The sequence below is a fragment of the Cryptomeria japonica genome, chromosome 10 (genome assembly GCF_030272615.1).
Source record: "Cryptomeria japonica chromosome 10, Sugi_1.0, whole genome shotgun sequence".
NCBI classification, from domain to species: Eukaryota; Viridiplantae; Streptophyta; class Pinopsida; order Cupressales; family Cupressaceae; genus Cryptomeria; species Cryptomeria japonica.
In genome coordinates, this window is record NC_081414.1 from 545,661,687 (window position 1) to 545,685,837 (window position 24,151).

Genomic DNA, 24,151 nt, shown 5'->3' on the forward strand with positions numbered 1-24,151 from the left:
GTGCAAGTAATCAATGTATCTTGCCCTAAGGTTGTGCGCCTTAGCTTGCAAGTCATCTTCCAGAGCAGTGAGCTCCCTGGCCTTTGGCTTGAACTTTGTTATCTATTTTATATATATTGTGAGCTTTATTCTCATCGTGGTTTTTCCCAGTTTTGGAATATAAAAGTCTTGGTGTTCATGTGTGTTTGATTTAGTGGTTTCAGTTATTTGTCTTCATGCACAAGGTGGATACAATGAATGATAAAGTAAGACTTGTTAAATGTGATCATATGCTTATTCACCCCCACTCTCAGCAATCCTGTAGTATTCAACAATGCTTTGTTGTTAAATCAGTAGTGTGATCCTTCAATTCTTGTTATGAACATGTTCGAACAAGCATGATATTTTTTTAAGCTTTTATACCAATAATTTGATACCCAAGATTATAGGACAATCTATAAGTAACAAAAATTGTGGAATAACAAATGAAACTTTTATGTTAAAAATAAATGCATGTCTGAAAAGAGTAGAAGATTTTAATTATGTTGGTGAGAAAGCATACACTATGTAGTGGACTATGTGTGTGATAATTAACTAGTTTCTTCCATGCTTGTACTTAATATATGACAACAATTTATATAGGTGGTTGTTAGTTAAGTCCTTATATATGTGATAGGTTTCATGTGTGTATGGTGCACATTGACAAGATCTCAAGCACTTAGCTAAAGTCTAGAATATTGTTAGCTAGGAAACTATAATTCACTAAAAAAAATTATTTGTTCTACTAGAGCAATCAAAATGACCTGAAAAAGCTTGTTAATATGTAAACTCAAGTAAAAACCGAATAATAAAACATCACACAAAAATACAACAGTAAAAAATACCTCATAAAAACTTTATTAATGGAGAAAAAACCATGTGGTAGGTGCTAATAACATGTCTACCTTGTCTATTTTAATTTATAAAAATCAAGTATTTGAGAGAGATTACACGTTAGAGGCTATTATTGCTCTCTAGTAAGTCTTCTTCTAAACTAGAGTCGAGTTTTCATTGCTTTGTTGGATGCATATACATATTTTCATTCTCCTAGAATTCTCTTAAATGCTTTCAAACTTTTGGGAAGATTCTTTCATGCACTAGAAGCTTCCCTTGCAAATTTGAAGTATCAAAAGATGTGATTATTCAAATCCCTTATTGTTCTATTACTTGTATAAAAAATGTCTATTCAATAGTCCATATTTGTCACAAAATTTCCAAAACCACTTAATAGTTTTAAGATTGCCATGAATTTTTTAGAACTATGTTGATAGTTTGAGAACCACCTCAACAATTTCAAAACCACATTTATTGATTCTTAAACTATCATTTAATGATAACAAAATGGTTTTGACAACTATAAAATGAATACTTAAACTTTTCAAAATTTATTAAAAAAATGCTTGATTCCTCTTTTAAACTTCTTTTGGATCAATATATTACAAAAAAAATGGCTTATCCTTTTGAAATAGGAATATAATAGTTAATTTGGGATTTCATTATAAAAAAAATCATTAAAAAACAATTAAACTTAATAAAATTATTCATAAACATTTAATAGATGTTAAAAAATAATTAATTATAAAATTCCAAAAAAACCAATTTATAAAATACAATCAAATCAAATTATCAACTTTATCAATTATACGTATTTTAACAAATGCATAACTAATTTTACAATTCTATTATAAAAATTTATAATCTTTTTCATTAGATTAATAAAATAAATTTAATAAATACTGTCTTTATAAACCTGACCCATCATACTAAGTTAATTGTTCATACTATAAGAATGCACATACTTACAATAAGTAGTGATTAACAACTTAATGATTTTTTTGTTTTCAGGTTCATGATTTTCTTGTCAACCTCATCATAAATGAATTATATGTTATTATATTTTGATATTGTTAATCATTTTCATAATTATTATTTTGATAAGGTACTTTTATTGTAACACACAAAAATAGGTAAATTATTATATTTGCACATCCTCCCTTGTGTAAGATCAGAGCAAAGTAATTTCACGACAAGCTCGTTTGCTGTAAAACATGATATATCATTGTGAAAACTTGTGGTGGGTCTAAAATATTCTTGACCAACCTTCTCTTCTCTAAAGGAACAGAGAATATCAATTTCATTGTTACTAGTGTGACCAAAATGGGTTTAAGACTATTAACAAAAGTTGCACCTGATTGGATATCATCAAAGAACAAATGCCTGTTCACATAATGATTCATGTAAGCAAGCAAAACAATCACCAATTGCATAGCAGAATGGTTGTTTTATTATAGGTATGGCGTTTGACCTAAGGAATTGGTTGAATGTTGTTGAGTTTCTCTTCTGGGCAAGCCCTGGTTGATTCGGACGTTTTGCAGAAATGGCACAAAAATCAGGATAATTAATAAAAAACTTTTGTTTATCACGTTAGCGTATCTAGGTAACTGCTTTTTCTGCGGAAAAGCGGAAAAGCAATTGATGGAAAATCTCCCTGGTTGCCACCTCAAAATTTCCAGGTATAAAATATTGACTTTTTACGGAACAGTGATATTTTCTGCTGGCATTGATCATTCTCTTTTTGTTTTCCAATTGGTTCTTTCTTACTTGTGATTTGGGAAATGTATGCTCTGTTTTCTTTTTGTTTTCTAACTGTGTTTCACTCTTAGTGGTTTTTGAGATTGATTGGCGAACGTCCACAATCGTTTTTGATTGATAGAGTTGATAATGGTGGTGATCATGGAATGTGAAAAAAATAGTTCAGACGAGGATGAAAATTGTGTGAGGAAGAGGAGCATTGTGGAAATTTATGGCAGCTGCAAGCCAGTTACTGTGTCCAATGGTGGTCAGAAACGGGGGAGGAGGAGGAAGAATTATGAGCGTATTGTCTGTAAGAAATGTGGAGAAGGGTATGGAAAGGGAAGGCTTCTCTTACTCTGTGATGGATGTGATAGTGGGTATCATATGTATTGTCTCTGCCCCATTCTTGTGAGGATTCCCAAAGGGAAATGGTTCTGTCCAGCTTGTTCCAGGAAAGATGGCATTAGAGGTACACAAACAATGTTTTTAATGCATATTTTTTACTTTGTGGTTTAATTTGTCTCTTTGTCTCTGCGTTTTCTCAACTTGAATTTTGGTTTACGTACATTACTCTACGAATGTGGTATTGGTTTCTGTTTTGTGTGAATGTCTGAAAGCATGTTTGGTAGTTTGATGTTTTTATTTGCTTAAAAACATTAATAGATTGATGTAACATTAGTGGGTCAGTTTTTGAAGAATACTGTTGAGACTCCCATATAGCAGATCTCTTTTGGGCTCGATCAGATATAAGCAAAAATATTGGTAACTTCAGAAAAAAAGTAAAGTGAAACAATTCCAAAATCTCATTGTACTAACTACAGGGACCAAATTCCAAAACTCGTTAAATTTGCTAGGACACACCTGTCTCATCCATCATTTCAACTGGACTAGCGTGTCAAGCCTGTTTGACTCATTTTGTGGGCTGACCAAAGTCCTGTTTGACTAGCCACAAGTCCTGGACTTGCCAAATCTTGTTGTCTCACCCATCATTTCAGCTGGACCTGCGAATTGAGCCTGTTGATCTCGTTTTATGGGACGGATCAGGCTTGAAAAATTTATGAAAGTCTCAGAGAGTCTCAAAATGACACAACTTTGAATCTTAAAGCAGGAAGTGTTTGAGACTTTGAAGTGCAAGCAGTGCCAACTAAAGCTACACAACAGAATTCTTTATCAAAATTTCAAATGCAATAGCAAAACTAATAAAGAATTCAACAATGAATGATAATGAGATTCTTTGTTTCATTAATAAACAAAGTTATAGCTATCAAAGAACTTTACGGTGAAGAAGGATTACCCTCTCACCAGAATCAGCAGTTCCCAACCATTCCAAACTTCCTTTTTATTGAGAAGTAAAGGACTTCGCTTCATATTCTCTGTTTTATTAGGACCATTTTTTTCAGTTTCCTAATGGATTATTCTTTTCTAAACGAACTTAGTAGTCTTTTATTTCTAAAGCTTTACTAATTTTTTTTTTGCTATGTTTCTAGTAAGGTTGTCTTATTCTTTTCTTCAAATATCTTAAAAATAGATTGCTTTTAATGCAAAACAACTTGAAAGCAAAACATTTTCCTGCTTTTATCTAAGATTCAAGTGCCTTTGTCCGCTAGGCTTTTGAGTGCAACTGGAATCGGATTGGTTTTGGGTGATACCCTTATTCTTCTTGAATACCCATACTGCCTTTTCCAGTCTTTTCCTTTCCTACTTTAACAGGTAGTGTTAGTAGCTTCTTGCCTGGTTGTAACATATCTTTTAGCTATGCTGTTCTGAATATCTCCATTTCTTTTCTGGAAAGATTACCTTCTCAATTTCAAAATTGATGATAGTGTCCCATGAGATAAATCTTCAAAGAGGTATTGGCACCACTTAGACTGTCCACAATGTTGTCAATACATGTCAAAGATTTAAAAGAAATTGGTATATGATTGATAATTTGTTTGTGGCTTTTGAATCAATGTACATTCCCCATTCCTATTGTTATTGGGTGTAATAATAACCATCCCCTTGCTCCTTCCCTTTCGTCCATAAAATTCCAGAAAACTTTTGCTGTCCATGAAACTGTGTCCGCACATCTTGGTGTCCCCCCACCCCAGAAGCTTGGAGAAACATTTACCATCTTTGTTGTTGGAATAAATTTCACGTCATAATTGATACCCTCTTGTTGGGAAAACCCCTTAGACTGTTCTTTTCTATTTTGAGGATTCAAATGGATGAACTGGATGTTCCACTTGGAGGGTAGATATTCCTATGAGTTTGTTTTCATCTTCCTTTTGAATCACTCAATTTTGACATTGTATGAAAAGAGGTATGCTGAAAATACTGCCTAATAGTCACTATTGTGGTGGTTAGTGGAAGAAAAACAGAGAAAGGATTTAAAACTATAAGGTGATTTAAGAGTCCATATAGTAGCAAAATGGTAGAAAATATCTCAATCAAATATTAATTTGGAAAAAGTGTAAAGATGGAGCACAACCAATTATTTGACATCCAAAGTCCACCGTTGTTTGATACACAGGATATTGTTCTATAAAGGGCATCTTTGACTATAGGTATTTGAACAGCAGTTTGATATTCCATTCAAGAGAAGTTAATTTTGATGGTTGATCAGATCACCATCAAAATTATGATCAAGTTATAATACATATACCAAATTGCTTGAAAAATCAAACCAACCATTGAGCTTCGACTTTCAAAGTCAGTTTGTGTATGAGAATATTTTCCATTTTATCCCTACTATTCAAGCTACTTATGCTGTAAAAGTGCGTGTAATGAATGAATAATGGCACATCAATCATTATAAAATCTATTAATTCAAAAATTGCAATACCAAAAGCCCCTATGCCATTTTGGTTCATTTGCAAACAGCTACTGGTTTATTTCATACAATGCTTAATAATAAACATTTGTAAACTTATTGATCTCCATACTTAACAAGATATGACTGTTATAAATCCAGGTTATGCAATGTATGAACCACACACTAGGACCTACAGCTGAAGCTCCTTCCTATCATTTTTATGGTAAAGGAACCTTTGAGCAAAATCATAGCTTATGCCCAAATAAAATTAGAGCTATTCTATTATTGAGCTGGAATCTTACCAACAATTAATTTTTCATGATTGAAGTAATAGTAAATTTACACAGTTTAGTACATTTGTACTTCACCCAACAGGGATGCCTTAAAATTGAAGCAGTCTTCATGCCTGCTCAAAAAAGAATATAGTGTTACTTGGGATGCCCTTGTGATACCTTGTTTTGTGAGGAGGCCCTTGGAAGTTCCAGCTATCTGTCTCCTCCCAAACTGTTACTCAGGTGTACATCCTGAAAGGAAATGCCAAGCAAAGAGGAGAAGAAAACTAACCGCTATATACTCAAGCAAGCACATCAAATTATATAAGCAACTTGTTTGCTCCCTTTTATCAGTAGCAAGTAAAAACTACTTGGATGGTAGATTTTCTTAATGATTCCGATCAATACTTAGTTTCTCATTGTGGATTTTTTTTTGATTGTGCTATGAGGATTCTTGCTTGTAAGAAGCGTGGAGAAAAAGACAGCATGATAATTTATTTCATTTTCTGTTATGCATGGAATCTGTTATATTTATTTATCCATACTGATGCCATGCTTGTAATAGCACGACCAAATTGTTTTCTATCTTGGTGTTGGAAGCAAGTATAAACTGACTAGTAATAACTTGTTTTAGTTGAATTTATTTTCATTTATTTGTGTCAATGATGTTCCATTATGCAGAATTTCCCTTGGTGCAGAAGAAAATTATTGACTTTTTTAGAATTCAGCGGCCTCTTAAAATTTTTTCAGGTACTTACTTTGCCTCATGTGAGATAGAAGGGGGAATTATCTATTTTCATTTTTCAAAAGCTTAACTTTACCTTCCAACCATATAAATTAAATAATAAATCACATAATTTTTTTGTTATTTTCAAAATTATTTGGTTTTTATTACAGAGTAGAGATCACCGTTTCTAAAGTATAGAGTACAGATTTTTGAAATTGCTCTCACATTTTGGTTGAGTAATTCCATTCATATGTTGTTTAAGGGCACATGATAAGTAGTTTACTTTTTGGAAAAGCTTCAAGACTTTGTCGACCCTCTTTTGCAAGCATCCTTTGTAACACTACTTTTTTCCAATCATCCGGTGCCTGCTTGTGTGTTCTTGGCTTGTGGCTGAATATACAGATGGGGTCACCCTTCGCAGTTGCACTTATTATTGCTACAATTTTTGGAGCTGAACCATGCCCGAGTGAACAATTTTTTTTATCTTGAAGGTGTTTGATTAGGTATAACCAGAGGTGCTGGTTTCAGTATGTGAATAGGCAGACAGATTTGTTAGGTATTACCATGTCATAGTTTGAGATAATAAAGTATATTGCATGTTGTGTTTCTAATCAAAGATGTGTTTGTAATACAAATTTTGTATTATTGTAAGAGCGTTATTTAGGTTTTGGATTTTACATGGTTTGTACTAATGTTCCTCACTGAGTTGATTTTAGATGGGTGTCCATTTGATACGCGCCATTGGATGAACGGCTATGTATGTTGTAGTTAGACATATATGAATGGAGCTCTCTTAGTTATTCTCGTTGGTTGTATTGTTCTCTGTGTTTCTAGAAAATATTGTATACACATATTGTAACATAATAATAATAGTGTCAGATGCCCTTTCTATTTTGTGGTGATATTTGCTCTGTATTTTTCTCTGTGTATATTTGTTTCCATTTTCTATACTGCAATTTGGCACCATTACCTTCTTGGATCTGGGTTAGGTTAGATTAAGATGTCACCTTGATGAGTGGAAACCTTCGAGCAAGATGACATCAGTATTGGCAGCTTCTTCATCGAAGGGATTTATAGCTTATCAGATATGCTGAGCCGCTTAAGATGCCACAACCTCTAAGCTGACTTACAGACAGAACAAGGGAATAGGAACTTCAGAGTTGCAAGACACTGTGTAAGACACCATGGAAAGATCTACTACCAGAAATTGAGAATAGGTGTGACTAATAGTCATGTTCTATTGTATTGTAATGCATTTTGCCAGTATTAATGCCATGAAATTGTAATATGACAAATAGGAATATATAGAGAGAAGAATCAAGAAAAGGATATAGAAAGAGATATAGATCAGAGAAGAGGGAAGAGAATAGAGAGAAAGATATAGATCACACGAGATAGAAGATTATAGAGTGTAAATCAAAGAGGAAGAGACATTGTGGCTGCAAATTATGTTATACATGATATGAATAAAAAGATTGAGTTATAAAACATGTTTTCCACTGTATGGATATTTTCCTGTGTTATATAACACCCCTTTCTCAATTCTTTTAATAATTTACTTTAGGAATACAATTGGTTTGCTTAGTTCTATTAGTGTTACCTCTAACTAGGGTGAAAGATGTCGTAAGTTGGTATTAAGATACCTAACTTATGTTAATATTTGGAAGGGATGGAGTTATAAGGGTTAATTCAAGACACTTCATGGGTAGAAAAGTTGGAGCACTACAAATCAATCAAGGAGGAGATGTGTTGGCTGAAGATTTTTGTTACCTCTGGAACAATGGAATATGAGTACATATTCAAGAATAAGTCTGTGAAACCCACAACTTTGTTTGGAACCTAGTGTAGAAGAAACATGATGATTGGCTGATGGCCATATTATCTCTACTCTTGGCCTGCTGGTACTATGTGCTGTAATATTTGCACAAAAGTGGTAAAGATATTATTATAGACTCCCTCCCTCAATAAGGGAAAGACTGATTAAAGAAGAGAAGTTGATGTAGTCAAGGTTTATGATTGTGAGCCCAAATAAGTTAGAATGTATAGGATGCAAACAATAGAATTGTGGAGTGCAAGAAGCTAGAAGGTTTGCATAGATGGCATAATATATATGAAAATTTATTAGGTTGCTATAGACAGTCATGGAGAAAGTGTAGACCCCTTCTTGTGTATGTTGTCTATAGAAGTCATAGAGAATAATGCAATGCTTGTTGAGCTTTCCTCGCTGAAGGTAAGCCCTCATTTGAGAAGCAAGGAATGCTTCTTAGACAAGGAAAGGAATTGCAATAGAGAAAAAAAAAGAAAAATTGAAAGAATTGACTAGTGAAGAGGATGTAATATTGTTTCCAGTTTGAACTCTGATTTAGAGTATGATGGGTGTCGGTCTTCCTTGAGTATGAAGCCATAGAAGAGAAGTACCCAAATATTTCTGGCAGTACTTGGGAGGGGACTCTTGAGTCTCCTGTCTTTGTTGATGCATTCAATAGTGCTTGTGAGGGGACTCTGGCTTGAGAGCATGAGCTACTTGTATGGTGATGAAGGTAAATCTCATAAGTAGAACATCAAAGAAAACTAAGGCAAGAGTGCTTTTATCAGCACTGCACAAGTTTCGACAAGGCTGTAGGGAGGAAACTGACAAAGAACAGTGGTTCCATGTCCTAACAATTAAAAGTTAAGGAAGTTCTATGGCAATCAGAAAGAAGACCCCAACTATCACCATAGAACATGTGAACTCATTTTGACATTTGAAGTACAAAGTAATGAAACATATTGGCTTCATGCACATCCAATTACCCATAGAGGGGTAGCCACTGATTGGTCCACAGAACATCCAAGTCCATAAAATCATTTCAACACTTGAGAGAAGCTGAAGAAGGAATTTCAGACGGAGTTCAAGCTGTTCTTAAATGATAATTGGATGATTCAAAGATATTTAAAAGAGTAGGCAGGGAAAGGGTGAATTTGTTTGCTGATAAAATAGATGCTTGCAAGAATTACTGGGGAAGTTTGAGAAAGAGCTAGTGGATTATCTGAAGAAGCATTAGTTCATTGAAGGACTTATTCCAAAGTTTAGGAAAATGAAAGTTGTGTTACCAACATTATACTTGGAAGCATAAGTAGATGAAACTTATGATGATGTCAAAAAAGATGAACAAACCTCAACGAAAGCCTTAGTAAGTATATAGTGTGAATTTTCACGAAATTGAAAGAAAACTTGAAGGACATCAAAGAGGTTTGATATACAACCTGTAGGAGAGAAGGGAACGCTACTTCCAATTGTCCCAAGAAGTTTTCTACAGGACATTCCAAGTGTTAAGCTAATCTGTTGAAGCTTGCTTTTTTAACATGAAGATTAAAGGTACACATGTCCTATTGATGCAAGTTGAAAGTGCAAGCTTCAATTGAAAAGGAGATAGTTGTGGAGGAGGTGAGAATCTCAAGCAAGGGAATGATAGTAATCAACAAAAGAACAATTGAGGTGGCAACAATAAGATATGATATGATCCAAAGAGAAAACCAATCATGCAATGCAGGAAATGCCAAGTAGGGTCACTTTGTATGCAATTGTTTGACCAATCAAAACAATTACAATTGCAGATTGTTGTGTTAATAATGTAGACTGAGCAATAAGTGTTACACTAATTAAGCCAAGCATTTTAAAACAACACAGACGAAACAAACCAGACTTAGAAGTTTGCTTGCATTCACCAGGCTATCACATAAAAAACATGCAGTTTCCCATATGATTGTACAAGAAAACAAACCTCATAATTAACCTGGGTTAAAATTCATCTTCTTTGATCAGCTTAATGACGGGTTTTTCACTGCCCTAATGAAAGTTTCAAACATATGGTCATAATTAAATATTTCAGTACCATCTGCCATCTAGAGGAAAAGAAAGAGAACACAAGATTCAACTTCACAACTATTGTGACTTTGCATCAACTTGAAACAAACAAGTCTCTTTGGAGTTGTAAATTTCTCAAGGTCAATATACTGCTGTAATTGTTGCAAAGAAATCAAATACATAACTGGAAAGGTAGACATAATATTTCAAAAAGAGGTTGAACTAGAAAGAACTAACATTTGGAAGCTTTAATTAATGATACTACTTTATCTGCTCGCTAGCCTATCATGCAAAACATCACAATTCCCTTCACTTAAAGGAGACCATATGCCCTTTAGCTTTGAGCACCTGGTTATCAAATGCAGATTTCTCTCAACATCACTCATTGGTGACATTCAACTTATGAAACATAGGTATCTGCTATGTACAAATTTGCAAACAATCTCAAATATGTGCAAGATCAAATTTATACTTGGAATAAAACCACTTTTGGTCTTTTTTAGAGGAACATCGTTGAAAACCAGCTTGCTAAAGTCCAAACAACAAGTAAAGATCAGGGCCTCATTCCCCTCTTAGAACAGGGAAAGCATAACTGGTTCAATCAGCTATCAATCATAAAGAGAACGTTTCTTGCCGTCAATAATCCAAGGCTTTTTTCATGGAGATCTAAGTACCAAAATTGTTCACGTCTCTGCCTCTAACTGTAAACAAATAACACCATAAAAACAATATTCAAACATCTGAGGGTCAGCTCCTGGATCAAGCAATAATCAAACATTATGCAGCTACTTTCTACAAGCGCATACTTTCAGTTCCTCCAAATAAAATGGATATAAAAATGCACAAGATCACCTACCTCACTAGAAGCAGACCAGGACTAGAGGGCTTTACAACCCTCTTCTATCAGACTTTCTGGGGTACTATCAAATCTGAACTTCCAGCTGCTATTGAAGAAATTAATCAGGTCTTGTTAAAAGAGCTAAATACAACTCATTTTGTATTGGTGCCCAAATTATTGATAAAGGCAGATACTTTTGATGACTTTCAAGTTTTCCAATTGCAATATGCAGCACGATTTAAAAATTATTTCTAAAGTCATTGGTTTAAGAGTTAAAGAGCTCTTGTCATGAATCATCTCATCCTTTCAATTTGTTTTTGTGCATGAATGCCAAATATTAGACAATATGAGAGCATTAAAGAGCTTATTCATTTCCAAAGCATTTGATAATGCAATTGGGCTCTCATGGATAAAATTTTAGTGTTCAATTGGGTTGTGTCCCTTGGATTTGAGTGATGTCTTGAACATCCTGGGGACTTGGAGGGGACATCACCTCCATGTCCCCCCTTTTTTGAAAGTTTTGGGGACATCCCCTTTTTTCTGGTTTTTTTTTGAGACATTTTTGGCATCCTTGACCATCCTTTGGACTTTAGGGCATTCCTCACATCAAATGCATAATAAAATATCAATTTTTTTTACAACAATTAAAACTTTAAAAGTGGGGCTAAGGGGCAGGGTGGGAGAACTAAACTATAGGATGTAGGTATGTTTGCCGTTGCGCCAAAAGCTCGAGCTATCAACGCCCACTACAAACGCTAGACTTACCCAGATCCACGGGAGGCAGTTAAGCCATGTCGCGAACCCCGAAGGAGTTGCTAAACACCAAGTCAACAATCTCCCCCTCAGCACCGATTGAGGGTTTTGCACTGACGGAATGAAGGAGACCTCCTGGGATTCGAACCCGTGACCCAAGGCTCTGATACTAATTGTAGGTATGTTTGCCTATGCGCCAAAAGCTCGAGCTATCAACGCCCACTACAAATGCCAGACTTACCTAGATCCACGGGAGGCAGTTAAGCCATGTCGCGAACCTCGAAGGAGGTGCTGACCACCAAGTCAACATAGGAGGGGGGCCCCATGATTGGGGATAGGTAGGGGGCATCAATTGGGTGGGTTAGAGGATAGGCTTCTCATTGAGAAATCAATATTCCTCTTCGGATGAAAAGCGGCAGCTTTAAACTTTGCATGTATACTCTGCGCAATAGTGAAATGGATTGACACCGTGTCGCTTCAAACTGATGGCATGGAGAGGAATTGAATAAGCATTGCAACGTTAGTGGAGTAAGAACCCATTGCATAGCCCAACTATTCGATTCCAATCTCGCAACACAACCGATAGCATTTGAACTGGAGTGAGACTAGTTGAGTCTGGTTACCTTGTTGAGATCGAGGAACCGGTTACTCCATAGCATGCTAGGTGGGTTACGGGTGCGTTAGGCCCTCAACTATAGTTCCCTTTGCACCACAATAACCATTCCTTATGCACCACTCCATAGAATTTTAGGGCGAGTAGTGCCCTACTATTCTAAGGATAAGCTTGCTAAATAGTTCTAGAATCGAGTAGCTAATGGCCCTTGTTCATCGATGAACTCTTCCTGCATGGCGGGAGGGCCTAATTTGAGCGGATTGGGTTGGGAAGGAATTGAACAACTATCTCCAATGGACCAGCCCCTACTATTCTATGGGCTATTGTTTTTTGAGGTCCCCCAACCCTATAAATCTTTTATGACCCATGGCCATTGCTGTTTTTCATTCACCAAATGAGAAGAGGAAGAGAATAAGAGAGTAAGAGGAGCGATTTCGAAGATATCAATTGGATATTTATTGTGAGTTTTGAGCTTGTTGCTTAAAGGTGCCTATGTCATATGCATGATGCAATATTTCTTCATTTGTTCATCTCTCAATATAAATCATGCTTCATATTATTTGTATGATTATTGGTCAATTAAATGGACTATGGAATTAGTGAATTGTTATTTAACTTAACTTTTTAAAATTTTAGCTTCTTTTGTTTTTTTTAAGGTATCTTTTGACCTATATGTATTTTAAAAATTCAACTATTGATTTTATATATTATTTAAGAGATGTCCTCAAAACTTATTCCCCCATCCTTGAACCTTAGAGAAATACTATATAACTTCTCCATAGAATGGGCTTGAGTCCCTAGGTAATTGAATGGATATCCCATTTTATTGATACTTTGTTGGTTTAGGCTTAAGTTTACTTAGGTAACCAACATTTTACATTGTTAGAAATTAGTTAGACATTATTTAATAATGTTTAGAGTGCATTTAATTTTTTGGTTGAGGTAGTTAGATGGCGGTTTCTCATACCTCATTACACCTTTGTTATATATTTGGGGTGTTTGTACATTTTGTACCATCTCAATCCATTATCTTTTGGTGAAATAGCATCTCTTTGTTGCTTCTCTTTGTGTTGTGAAGGTTTATTTTGGTTTGTAGATTGAGTTCTTGGGTGCTCTAACACTCTCATCCATGTGTTCTGAATCATTATTCACCTCACATATCCATTTCATTCCATGCATGGCCTTATGTTAGGTGATCCTCACAGTTCCCATTTGTTCATTTTGATGGGTGAAATTGTAATGCCCCAAGCTTTTGTCCAATACATTAATGAGTAAAGAACGGACAGACAGATTTTTCATGTTGCCATTTCAACACTACACACTTGAGATACCATGACACAACATGACACTCAAAATGAGCAATGCCAATGCACCAAGCAAGATGCGACAAGAAAAAGTCTTAACCTTGTCGTGTGACATCACCACCACAACAACCATGTGAGAGGATAGAGTTTCCTCCATGATAGAGGTTGGATGCTAGTCCATGAACCCGTTCTCTTGGGAACATAAGGATTAGAATGGGAGTGGCACATCACTTCATTACACAACCCAAATGGACACAACCGACATCCACAAGGACATGGGAATGGAATTCAATGCAAGGATTGCCTACTTAATAGGCAGGTGAAGTGAGAGATTCAAGACCTCAATCAACTGAGCCATCAACAAGTTGTTTTTACACAGGCACAACTCTCAACAAAAGGAGTGAATAACTTGCAAAGTACACAAAGTACCACCAAAATTTAGATTACTGGCAAGTAGGGCAGACCCTAGGGAACAATTCACCTTTAGGAATCTTTTCTGAAAAAGTGTAGGAAGTGCTCATTGTATGAAAATCACCCTTGTTGGGCCATATTGCTTTTGTTGACAATTCCGAATTGCCTAGGGTACCATGAGGTTGCCCAGCTGATCCCCAAATTGACTAAACAAATGATTCACATTTAGTGGACAAGGCCTAGAATGGACAATGGGGCTTTGGAAGCGTAGAAATTGGTTTTGTGACACAATAAAGGGTCCCCTACAAGCTTAAAATTATTCCACACACTCAACACTAACATTTATTATCACAAGACAAAATGAGGCACAAAATGAGCAAAGAGCTAGGCTTAGGCAAGCCTAAAGCAACCTATGCAAAACATGTCATAACTTCCACTATAGACGTTGTTTAAAAATGGTTTGAAATTTGAAACAATGACTTAAACAAGGTTAAGATTTCATTTACCATGCTTAACAATCCCACAATCAATATTATTAAGTTTATTCAAATAGCATACTATTATTCACTAACATTGACTTCATGTGATCAAATGTGACAAGGGATGAAAGGATAATCCAATCCCTAAATACAAGTCAAATTCATAACACAATGCCATTGCTCTTACCTTACACATCACATTCAAATTTTGCAAATACTAATTATACATGTTTCATTTCAAATTCAAACTATGCTTTCTCATCATGTTTCTAGAACTTAATCAAACATGGCAATTCATTTCAAAACACCATACAATCTTGACCTAGAGGTTGATTGATATAAATTACAATATGGGACACACATCACATATGTGGGTGGATTGCAACCCATTAGAAGATTACCTCACCATGTGAATACAATTCAAATTACAATGACTCGAATGCCTCAAATTATACATTTTGATCCATGGTTAACATATTGAAATTCAACCACTAAAGTTCAAGAAACCCTTGCATGCTCTACAAACATCTCCAAAGGATCCATTGGCCCCAATGATGGTCAATACCACATAACCATGTGTAATCTTGAGGCCCTACCATTTGTACTAGTAGGCAATTGAGTGTGTAGTCATAAAACATGCACACCAAACACAATAGGTATGACACATGACCAACTCAATCCATAAAAAAAGACATTACCAATACATCTCATACAAATATACCAACAAACATATGATTGGGAAACACGACACCAATCAATGCATATATAAATGGAATCACAACACTTATTGAACTCAAAATCTAATGCACATGGAGAAGAAAAAAGGTATCATAGGCTACTATGATGGAGTGTTAGCACAATATTCCAAAAATCTTGTGGAGTTGAGGAGTGTTCCTCCATTTGCAATGACGGATTCTCCACAACATTTACATTGATCTCTATGGATTTGATTAATGCTTTGCACGATCACTCGATGCACCCATATAGGAATACAAAATTGAATTGGCAGATTATCTGTTAATGTTTTACAAATTTACAGCCTATTCATTTTAGTTATTACATTATTTTTATCCTTGAAAGGAAATACAAGAGCAAGGAAAGGAAAATAAAATCCAAGTAAGTTTATTGATGAAGTAAATGTTACCAAGAGAAATGCAGAAACCTTGGAGCAATCACCCAAATGTGAAGGAGGCACAAGAATTTTTGAAAGGGGAAAAACAAAGAAAAACCCCTTGTGATATTATGAATGAGGCAATGCCTAAAATGAGAGAGAGAGAGAGAGAGAGAGAGAGAGAGAGAGCAAGAAGCTCTTTACAATATTGTCATTCAGAAGAAATGAGAGAGGAGACATCTCTTAAATAGAGATGAGGAGAGGAGTTACAAAGTAACTCCCAAATCTATGAATGCCACCATTCATAAAATGTGTGCCATGTGTCCACCTCCTCTTATGGAGGAAATCTAATATTCCTTAATAAAGGAAAATAAAAGAAATGACTTGTCCTCACACATGTACTAGAGGACAAATTACATGTAGGAATTCCAAAGGAATATCCTAAACTAAATACAAATAAACCTAAGCCAAGTAAAGATTAAATATTCTAACACCCCCCCTTAAGCTTTACTTGGGGAGTTTACATCAAACCCTTCAATGGGTTGCAATCCAAGATTTTTACAATGAAATTGGAACTTTTCTTTACAAAGAGGCTTGGTCAAAATATCTGCAACTTGGTCTTCCCCCTTGCAATAAAGGAGTGAAACTTGCTTGTCTTCAATTTGTTCTCTAATAAAGTGGTGTTGGAGAGAAATGTGTTTTGTCCTTGCATGGAAAACTGGATTTTTAGCCAATGCAATGGCACTTTGGTTGTCACAATACAATGGAGTTGGTTCATGTTGAGGTAGACCCAAATCTTCAAGTAGTCTTCTAAGCCACAAGACTTCTTTGGAAGCATTAGTGCATCCTTTGTACTTAGCTTCAGTGGATCCAAGAGAGGTAGATTGTTGCTTTTTACTATTCCAAGAAATTGCTCCTAAACCAACAAAAAAACAATAACCACAAGTAGATCTCCCATCATTGGGATCTTCACCTAGATCGGAATCAGTAAAACCTTTTAAAGTAAAATCAGAATTTGCATCATAAAACAAACCTACATTAATAGTTCCTTTAATATATCTTAAAATTCTCTTAGCAACTTTAAAGTGTGTTTGTTGAGGTTTAAACATGAATTTTGAAATCAAACCAACACTACAAGCAATAACTAGCCTAGTAAGAGTTAAATAATTCAAACTTCCAACTAATTGTCTATACAAAGTAGGATCAACAAGAGGAGTTTGCATATCAAGCATTAACTTAGTGCCTAATTCAATAGGAATTGAAACATGGTGAGCATCATTCATGTTAAACTTATCTATGAGATCTTGAGCACATTTACTTTGAGATAAGAAAATTCCTTTAGAGGTTTGCCAAATTTGCATTCCTAAGAAATAATGTAAAAGACCTAAATCAGTCATTTGAAATTTTTGATTAAGTTGAAACTTAATATCAGAAATCAAAGTATTGGAACTTGAAGTAAGAATCAAATCATCTACATACAAGATAATAATGATAATATCATCTTCACTATGTTTAATATACAGGTTAGGATCATTTTTACTTCTAATAAAGCCTTGAGAAAGAAAGAATGCATTAATCTTTGAATACCACTCCCTAAGAGATTGCTTTAATCCATAAATTGATTTCTTTAATTTACAAACTAAGTGTGCATTACCTTCTTTAATAAAACCAGGAGGTTGAGACATATAAATTTCCTCATGTAAATCACCATTAAGAAAATCACTTTTAACATCCATTTGGTGAATAGGCCAATTCATTCTAGAAGCTAAAGCAAGCACAAGTTTAATTGTAGGCATTTTAGCAACAGGAGCAAAAGTTTCAGTATAATCTAAGCCTTCAATTTGAGAAAAACCTCTAGCAACTAATCTAGCTTTAAATTTACTAACTTGATTATTAGCATTCAATTTGGTTTTATAAAGCCACTTGCAAGAAACAAGATTTTTACCATGAGGCAAGGGAACTAAATCCCAAGTTTGGTTAGAAATTAAAGTATCATATTCTTCCTTCATTGCTTTTTGCCAATGTGGTTGATTTTTAGCTTGATCAAATGTTTTAGGATCATTAGAATTCATAATAGTAGTCATTAAAGCATAATTACAATAATTAATTCTTCTAGCTTGAAGTCTATCCATTCTAGCTAAGTATTCATCACTATCTTGAATTAAAGATTTAAACCATTTAGGTCTTCTTTTAGAAGTAATGGATTCATCACTAGAAGAAGAGTCATGAGGAGTAGATTTATTATTATCATCATCACTATCACTAGAAGGAATAGAAAGAGATGCATTAGGAGTAGGGTTAAGAGAAGGAGGTTGGCCCTCCACAAGCACAACTTTGCTTTGAGCAAGTTCATCATCCTCCACTTTAGAACAATCATGAATGCCTTTTTCTGCAATACAAACATCTCTTGCAACTTTTACCTTGTTAGTAATAGGATTGTAAACTCTATAACCTTTAGTATTTTCATCATAACCAACAAAAATAAAAGGAGAAGATTTAGCATCTAATTTTTTTCTTTTCTCCTTAGGTTTGTGAACATAAGCTATGGAACCAAAAATTCTTAAATTCTGCAAATTGGGCTTTCTGCCAGACCAAGCTTCTTCAGGAGTTTTATCCTTTAAGGCTTTGGTAGGTGTTCTATTAATTAAATAAGTCGCACAAGCCATAGCTTCAGCCCAAAACTTGTAATCCATATTTTTTGCATGCAATAAACATCTAGCCATTTCAACAATTGTCCTATGCTTCCATTCCGCCACACCATTTTGTTGTGGTGTATAAGGAATGGTAAGCTCATGTTTAATTCCAAAAGATTTCAAATAAGAATTAAATGCATTATTGACATATTCTCTTCCATTGTCAGTACGAAGAATCTTAATTTTAGAACCAGATTGCCTTTCTACAAACATATGAAATTCAGTAAACACATCAAGCACTTGATCCTTACTATGAAGGAAATATATCCATGTTCTCCTTGAAAAATCATCAACAAAGGTAAGTGCATACCTTGAACCTTGGATGGAGGGATTCTCCATGGGACCCAAGAGATCACTATGAACTAGATGCAATTTAGTATATGCCCTCCAAGATTGACCATGAGGAAAGGGTTCCCTATGCATCTTACCACTCATGCAACCATTGCAAACAATTTGAGAAGGAACAATACTAGGCAATCCATAAACCATATTTGCTTTTTGCATCAATGAAATATAATCAGAATTGAGATGGCCAAGTCTTTCATGCCATATAGTAAAATCAATAGTAGTAGGCAAAGAATACTTTAGAGGAGCAAATTCATAGAACTTGAATAAGTTATCACTATCCATTTTAGCAGTAGCAATAACATGATTAGTGTTGGGATCAATGATATAACATATGCCCCTATAAAAGTTAATCTTATAATCTTGACAAAGTTTAGGAACTGAAATCAAATTTGATTTTAATTCAGGAACATAAAGAACATCATGTAATTTCCCATTAGGAACATTCACATCACCAATAGCTTCAACTTTGCAACTATGATTGTTAGCTAATTGAACAGGAATATTAGAAGTATCAGGATGCAAAGATTCAAAACATTCTTTATGAGAAGTAACAGGCTGAGATGCACCAGAATCAATAATCCACTCAAGTGGTTGAGAAATTTTATAAGTACATGTAAATGCATGACGAGATGAATTACCATTATTATTACCTTTCTTATAATGAGGTTTATGTTGTTGATTATTTTGATTATTTTGATTCATGGGCTTTTTACCATTTTGCTTCTTAAAACAATTTTTAGTAATATGTCCATCTTTCCCACAATATGTGCAATGGGGTCTTGTTTGAGAATTATTCCTTTGATTATTGTATGTATTATTATGATTATTATTATGAGAATTGTTATGATAGGATTTAGAATCTGAGATTGATAATTAGAAGATTTGTGATTATTATTATGATTATGATTATTGGATCTAAAATTATTATTATGATTTTGATTTTTAGACAGAAAAGCATGTTCACTACTTTTAAGAGTACCAAATTGAATTAATTTAGCTTCCTCTTGACGTAATAGATTACGAAAAATATCATAAGTTAATTGAGTAGCTAAATTAGGAATCGCAAGTTGAGCATGAATATTCGTAATAAATTGTTGAAATTGACGAGGAAGACATTTTTTAAGAATAAGATGAATTAAACGTAAATCACCTAGAGTAACTCCTAAACCAGTTAATTGACTATTAACATAATCAAACTTTAATAAGAATTCATCCATAGTTTTAAAATCCGTATACCTTAGATCTTCAAGTTGATCTTGAAGCTGAATTTTTCGGGATTCATTTGAGCTATCATAAGTTGTTTTTAAAATTTCCCAAGCTTCATACGCTTTTGTACAATTTCCAATTAAAACATACAAATTAGGAACCATTGAAATACCAATTAAACCAAGTGCTTCCTCATTTTGAGCCTTCCACCTGTCTTGGTCGGCTTGAGCAGCAGTTGTAGCGGGCTCAGAGGTTTTATCAGTAGCAACATCCAAAAGGTGTTTGAAATGAAAAATAAATGAGATATGTGTTTTCCATGAATGATAATTAGAACTATTTAATTTAATTTCCGGAATTAAAGTAGACATATTTGCAAAATAAGCTTAAACAATAATAGTTAATATTTAAAAAAAATTACCCCTTTTTGGATCAAAAGACGAAAAAAAATAAATAACCTCCTTGATAAAAAATTGAACAAAATTTTAATAATTCTTTCTTAAAAAAAAATTGCTTTTTTCTAAAAAAATATTTATGAAAAAATACTATTTTCAAAGTTTTAATAACAAATTTGAATTTTTAAAAACCTAACTTTTAATTAAAAATATATTAAAACTTTAAATCTTTCTTACTAATAAAATAAAACAATTTCAAATTAAGAATTTATTAAAAAATTAAATCTTTATTAATAAAATAAAACAAATTATATTAAAAAGTTTAATTAAAACTTAAAAAAAATTATAAACTTAAAAAGTTAACATAAAGTAAACTTGTTTTAAATAAAGTTTTACTTCTTTCACTTTTATGATTAAATAAAAGACTATATACTTTCACGGGTAAGATAAATTAAAAAAACTTCAACTTTTTATGAAAAAACCTTAAACGTAGCCCTTTTTTTTTTATGAAGTAAATGTTATCGAAGGAAATGAAACGTTATCACAAGAAGTGAAACATTATCGCAGAAAAACGTTATGTACAGAGAGAATATAGGCCTCGGTTATGACGTTTCTAAATATGGGTAGAATAAATTAGAGACAATATACAGAGGATGAACACTCCCAAAAAAATGTAGAAAAGGCAGTGACCATGCAAGGGAAGATACTTCCAGGTACGTTCAAACAGGTTTAAGAAGAACACAGTATACTCAAGAATGAGTCAAACAGAGCAAAGGCGAGTTGCTATCAACACAGAGATTGCAGAGACGTTACAATGCAAAAACGTTTTCTTGCTAACAGAAACTAAAAAATAGTTATATTGACAGCAAAAAAAAAAAAAAAAAATGTTACACAGAAGAAGTGTTATGATCAATGAGCAGAAACGATTCTTTGCCAAATGACTACGTAAGGAGTAGAAATTTAAATATTTGATATAGATAAGATCTGTAATGAAAATATAAACAATAGAGGTAAAAGTACTCTTTGAAAAACGATTTCTACAGTAAACAGAAGACAACAAATGGAATGAGATATTTAGAATATGTTACTATGAAAAGATTGAATAAAGAATATAAATATTAAACTTCTGAAAAAAAAATAAATTGCGAAATGAAAAATGTTGAAACCTGCAAGAAAATCACAGATGCAACTCAAAGATAAACCAGTTTTGGCGGCAAGCCCTCCAAAACAAAATAGATAATATGGGTTTGGCGGCAAGCCGACCAAACAGATTAAGGATGCAAAAAACAGAAAGAAGAAACTTTGGCGGCAAGCCTTCCAAAGACTAGAATCTAAAAAACAATTAAACCTGCAGGCAAACTTGTTAACAAGTTTGAAAAAAAAAAAAAAAATTGAAACCAAAACCTGCACAATAGAAAATATTAGAGAAATAACTTCTTCTTCTCTCAAGAATGCCTCCAACAAGGTGAACTCCACAGAATGGTAACCTTCATCAATGTCAACTTAAAACAAGGATTAGAAACCTGCTCTGATACCATGAAAGGAAATACAAGAGCAAGGAAAAGAAAATAAAATCCAAGTAAGTTTATTTATGAAGTAAATGTTACCAAGAGAAATGCAGAAACCTTGGAGCAATCACCCAAATGTGAAGAAGGAGGCACAAGAACTTTTGAAAGGGGAAAAGCAAAGAAAAACCCCTTGTGATATTATGAATGAGGCAATGCCTAAAATGAGTGAGAGAGAGAGAGAGAGAGAGAGAGAGAGAGAGAAGCTCTTTACAATATTGTCATTCAGAAGAAATGAGAGAGGAGACATCTCTTAAATAGAGATGAGGAGAGAGTTACAAAGTAACTCCCAAATCTATGAATGCCACCATTCATAAAATGTGTGTGCCATGTGTCCACATCCTCTTATGGGGGAAATCTAATATTCCTTAATAAAGGAAAATAAAAGAAATGACTAGTCCTCACACATGTACTAGAGGACAAATTACATGTAGGAATTCCAAAGGAATATCCTAAACTAAATACAAATAAACCTAAGCCAAGTAAAGATTAAATATTCTAACAATCCTCATGCTTGCCACATCATATAATTTTCATTTCAATGAATGGGCGTGAGAGTATACTCCATCCAAGCTTAGGAACCTTACTCCTAAGGCCACAAAGACCAAATATTAGGCATAACATGGAAAATAAGATCCAATCCAAGCTCACATTAAAATGGAGTTGACTCTTTGAAGTTGCAGCTCCAATCTCTTGGCAATCTCCAATGTTGGTTGAAAATTTATACACCTGGGTAGATGTGCAAAATTGTGGTTTCAAGCACAGTGTGTGAGTATAAAACTCTCCTAATTTAGGGAAGGCTCCCCTTTTTTACTATTACTAACTAAACACTTAATCTAATTTGGGTGGGACAACAACCTTTTCTCTTTTTTTAGAAAAGTATATTCTTTTCTCTTCCTAGAAAAGAAACTACAATTTTTAAAAGATAAATATAGCAACTTAAAGCAATGACAAGAAAGGAAATGAAGTTTCCAGAAAGCACAAAGACTTCCGTCACCTCCTCCGGGATGGGAAAACAACAACTAAGCACAGAGTCTTGAGTTCCCACTATCCTATCTACCTTTTTCAGAATGATAAAACAAGAACGATGGACAGCATATAATAGCACAAAGTCTACAAGTATGATGCACCTTCGAATGGGAACAACCACAAGCACAAAGTCTGCAAGAAATCAGATTGAAGCTCCTTTCAACAACTTTACTACAATAATCTCAAGCAAATATAAAACACTATGCCACTATGACACAAGAACACAATGAACACAAAGTATGGTTTCAACACAAAGTCTGAAACTCACAATCTTCTTGATATTACTTGAGAAAAACAATTTTACAAGTACAAAGCTCAAAGTCTTTATGATTGCAAATTTCTATAGAGTTGCTTGCTAAAAAGATATAAATTACAAAGGGCACCCTCGTGTATATATAGGAGAGGGGCTGCGAGCAAAATGTGGGAGAAGCATAACTAACTGAGACTTTTTCCACAACTAACTAACTATGACATTCAAATTACCGTCCTATTGTCTTTCGACTTGTAATTTATTGATGGAAATGTGAATCATATAGTGACACCATGGCTCTGCCACAATATCATTATGGTAAAAAAATAGAAACAAAATATCCAAGATCTGACCCATCCATTCGTGTACTTAAAATAGGCACTGGGTCAACAACCACAATTCACTCTTCTGCTGCTTCCTTTGACACCAAGAATGAGAGAAGGGGCATGCCACATATAATAAGGATGGTGCGTTCTATCCCGCCCGAAGGTAGCTAACTAGGATTGGTACCAAGCCTGAGAAGTCCTAAACCAAATAGAATAGTAGGGAATCGGTCCATAAAATTTTAGGGCGAGCCCATAGAATTGTAGGGAGCCCGCTAACCTAGTCCAAAGGGGGTTTCTCAAGCTCTCTGCACTGCCCATAAAAAACTATAGGGCGTGCGCCCACCCCATTGATTTAGACCTTGTCCTACACTTAATGTAAGGAGCAAAACCTGCCAATTTGTTCCTCCGTGGAAAGATGGGGGTCCGTTGACAAAGGCAAAGAGTGAATCAATGGAGTAGAACCCTGGTAAGCTCGCTTGAACAACTGTGCCTGCCTATGCTCTAGCTGCCTTTATGGCTGTAGTAGCTGCTGCGAGAAAGCGAGAACAGATGGCTTGCTGGTCTTAGCAGGCCCAATGTCTCGCAACCTGCCATAGTTAGA

General features: G+C 34.4%; 1 protein-coding gene across 9 annotated transcripts in view; it reads left to right on the forward strand.

Moving 5' to 3' along the window:
* The first annotated feature begins 2,019 nt into the window (after positions 1–2,019).
* Positions 2,020–24,151, forward strand: part of LOC131060765 (histone-lysine N-methyltransferase ATXR6) — a 161,542-nt gene continuing 139,410 nt past the window's right edge. For 3 of the 9 annotated variants that reach the window (XR_009110436.2, XM_057994148.2, XM_057994144.2), the window contains exons 1-3: positions 2,045–2,531; positions 2,682–3,061; positions 6,340–6,408. Coding sequence is in view for 8 of the 9 variants with exons in the window: in XM_057994148.2 (XP_057850131.1) it covers positions 2,740–3,061; positions 6,340–6,408 (391 nt within the window). In the remaining variant the exon portion in view is untranslated. Of the gene's footprint in view, positions 2,532–2,681; positions 3,062–6,339; positions 6,409–24,151 lie in introns of all 9 variants that reach the window. The other 6 variants (XM_057994147.2, XM_057994150.2, XM_059213251.1 and 3 more) reach the window with 5 other exon arrangements.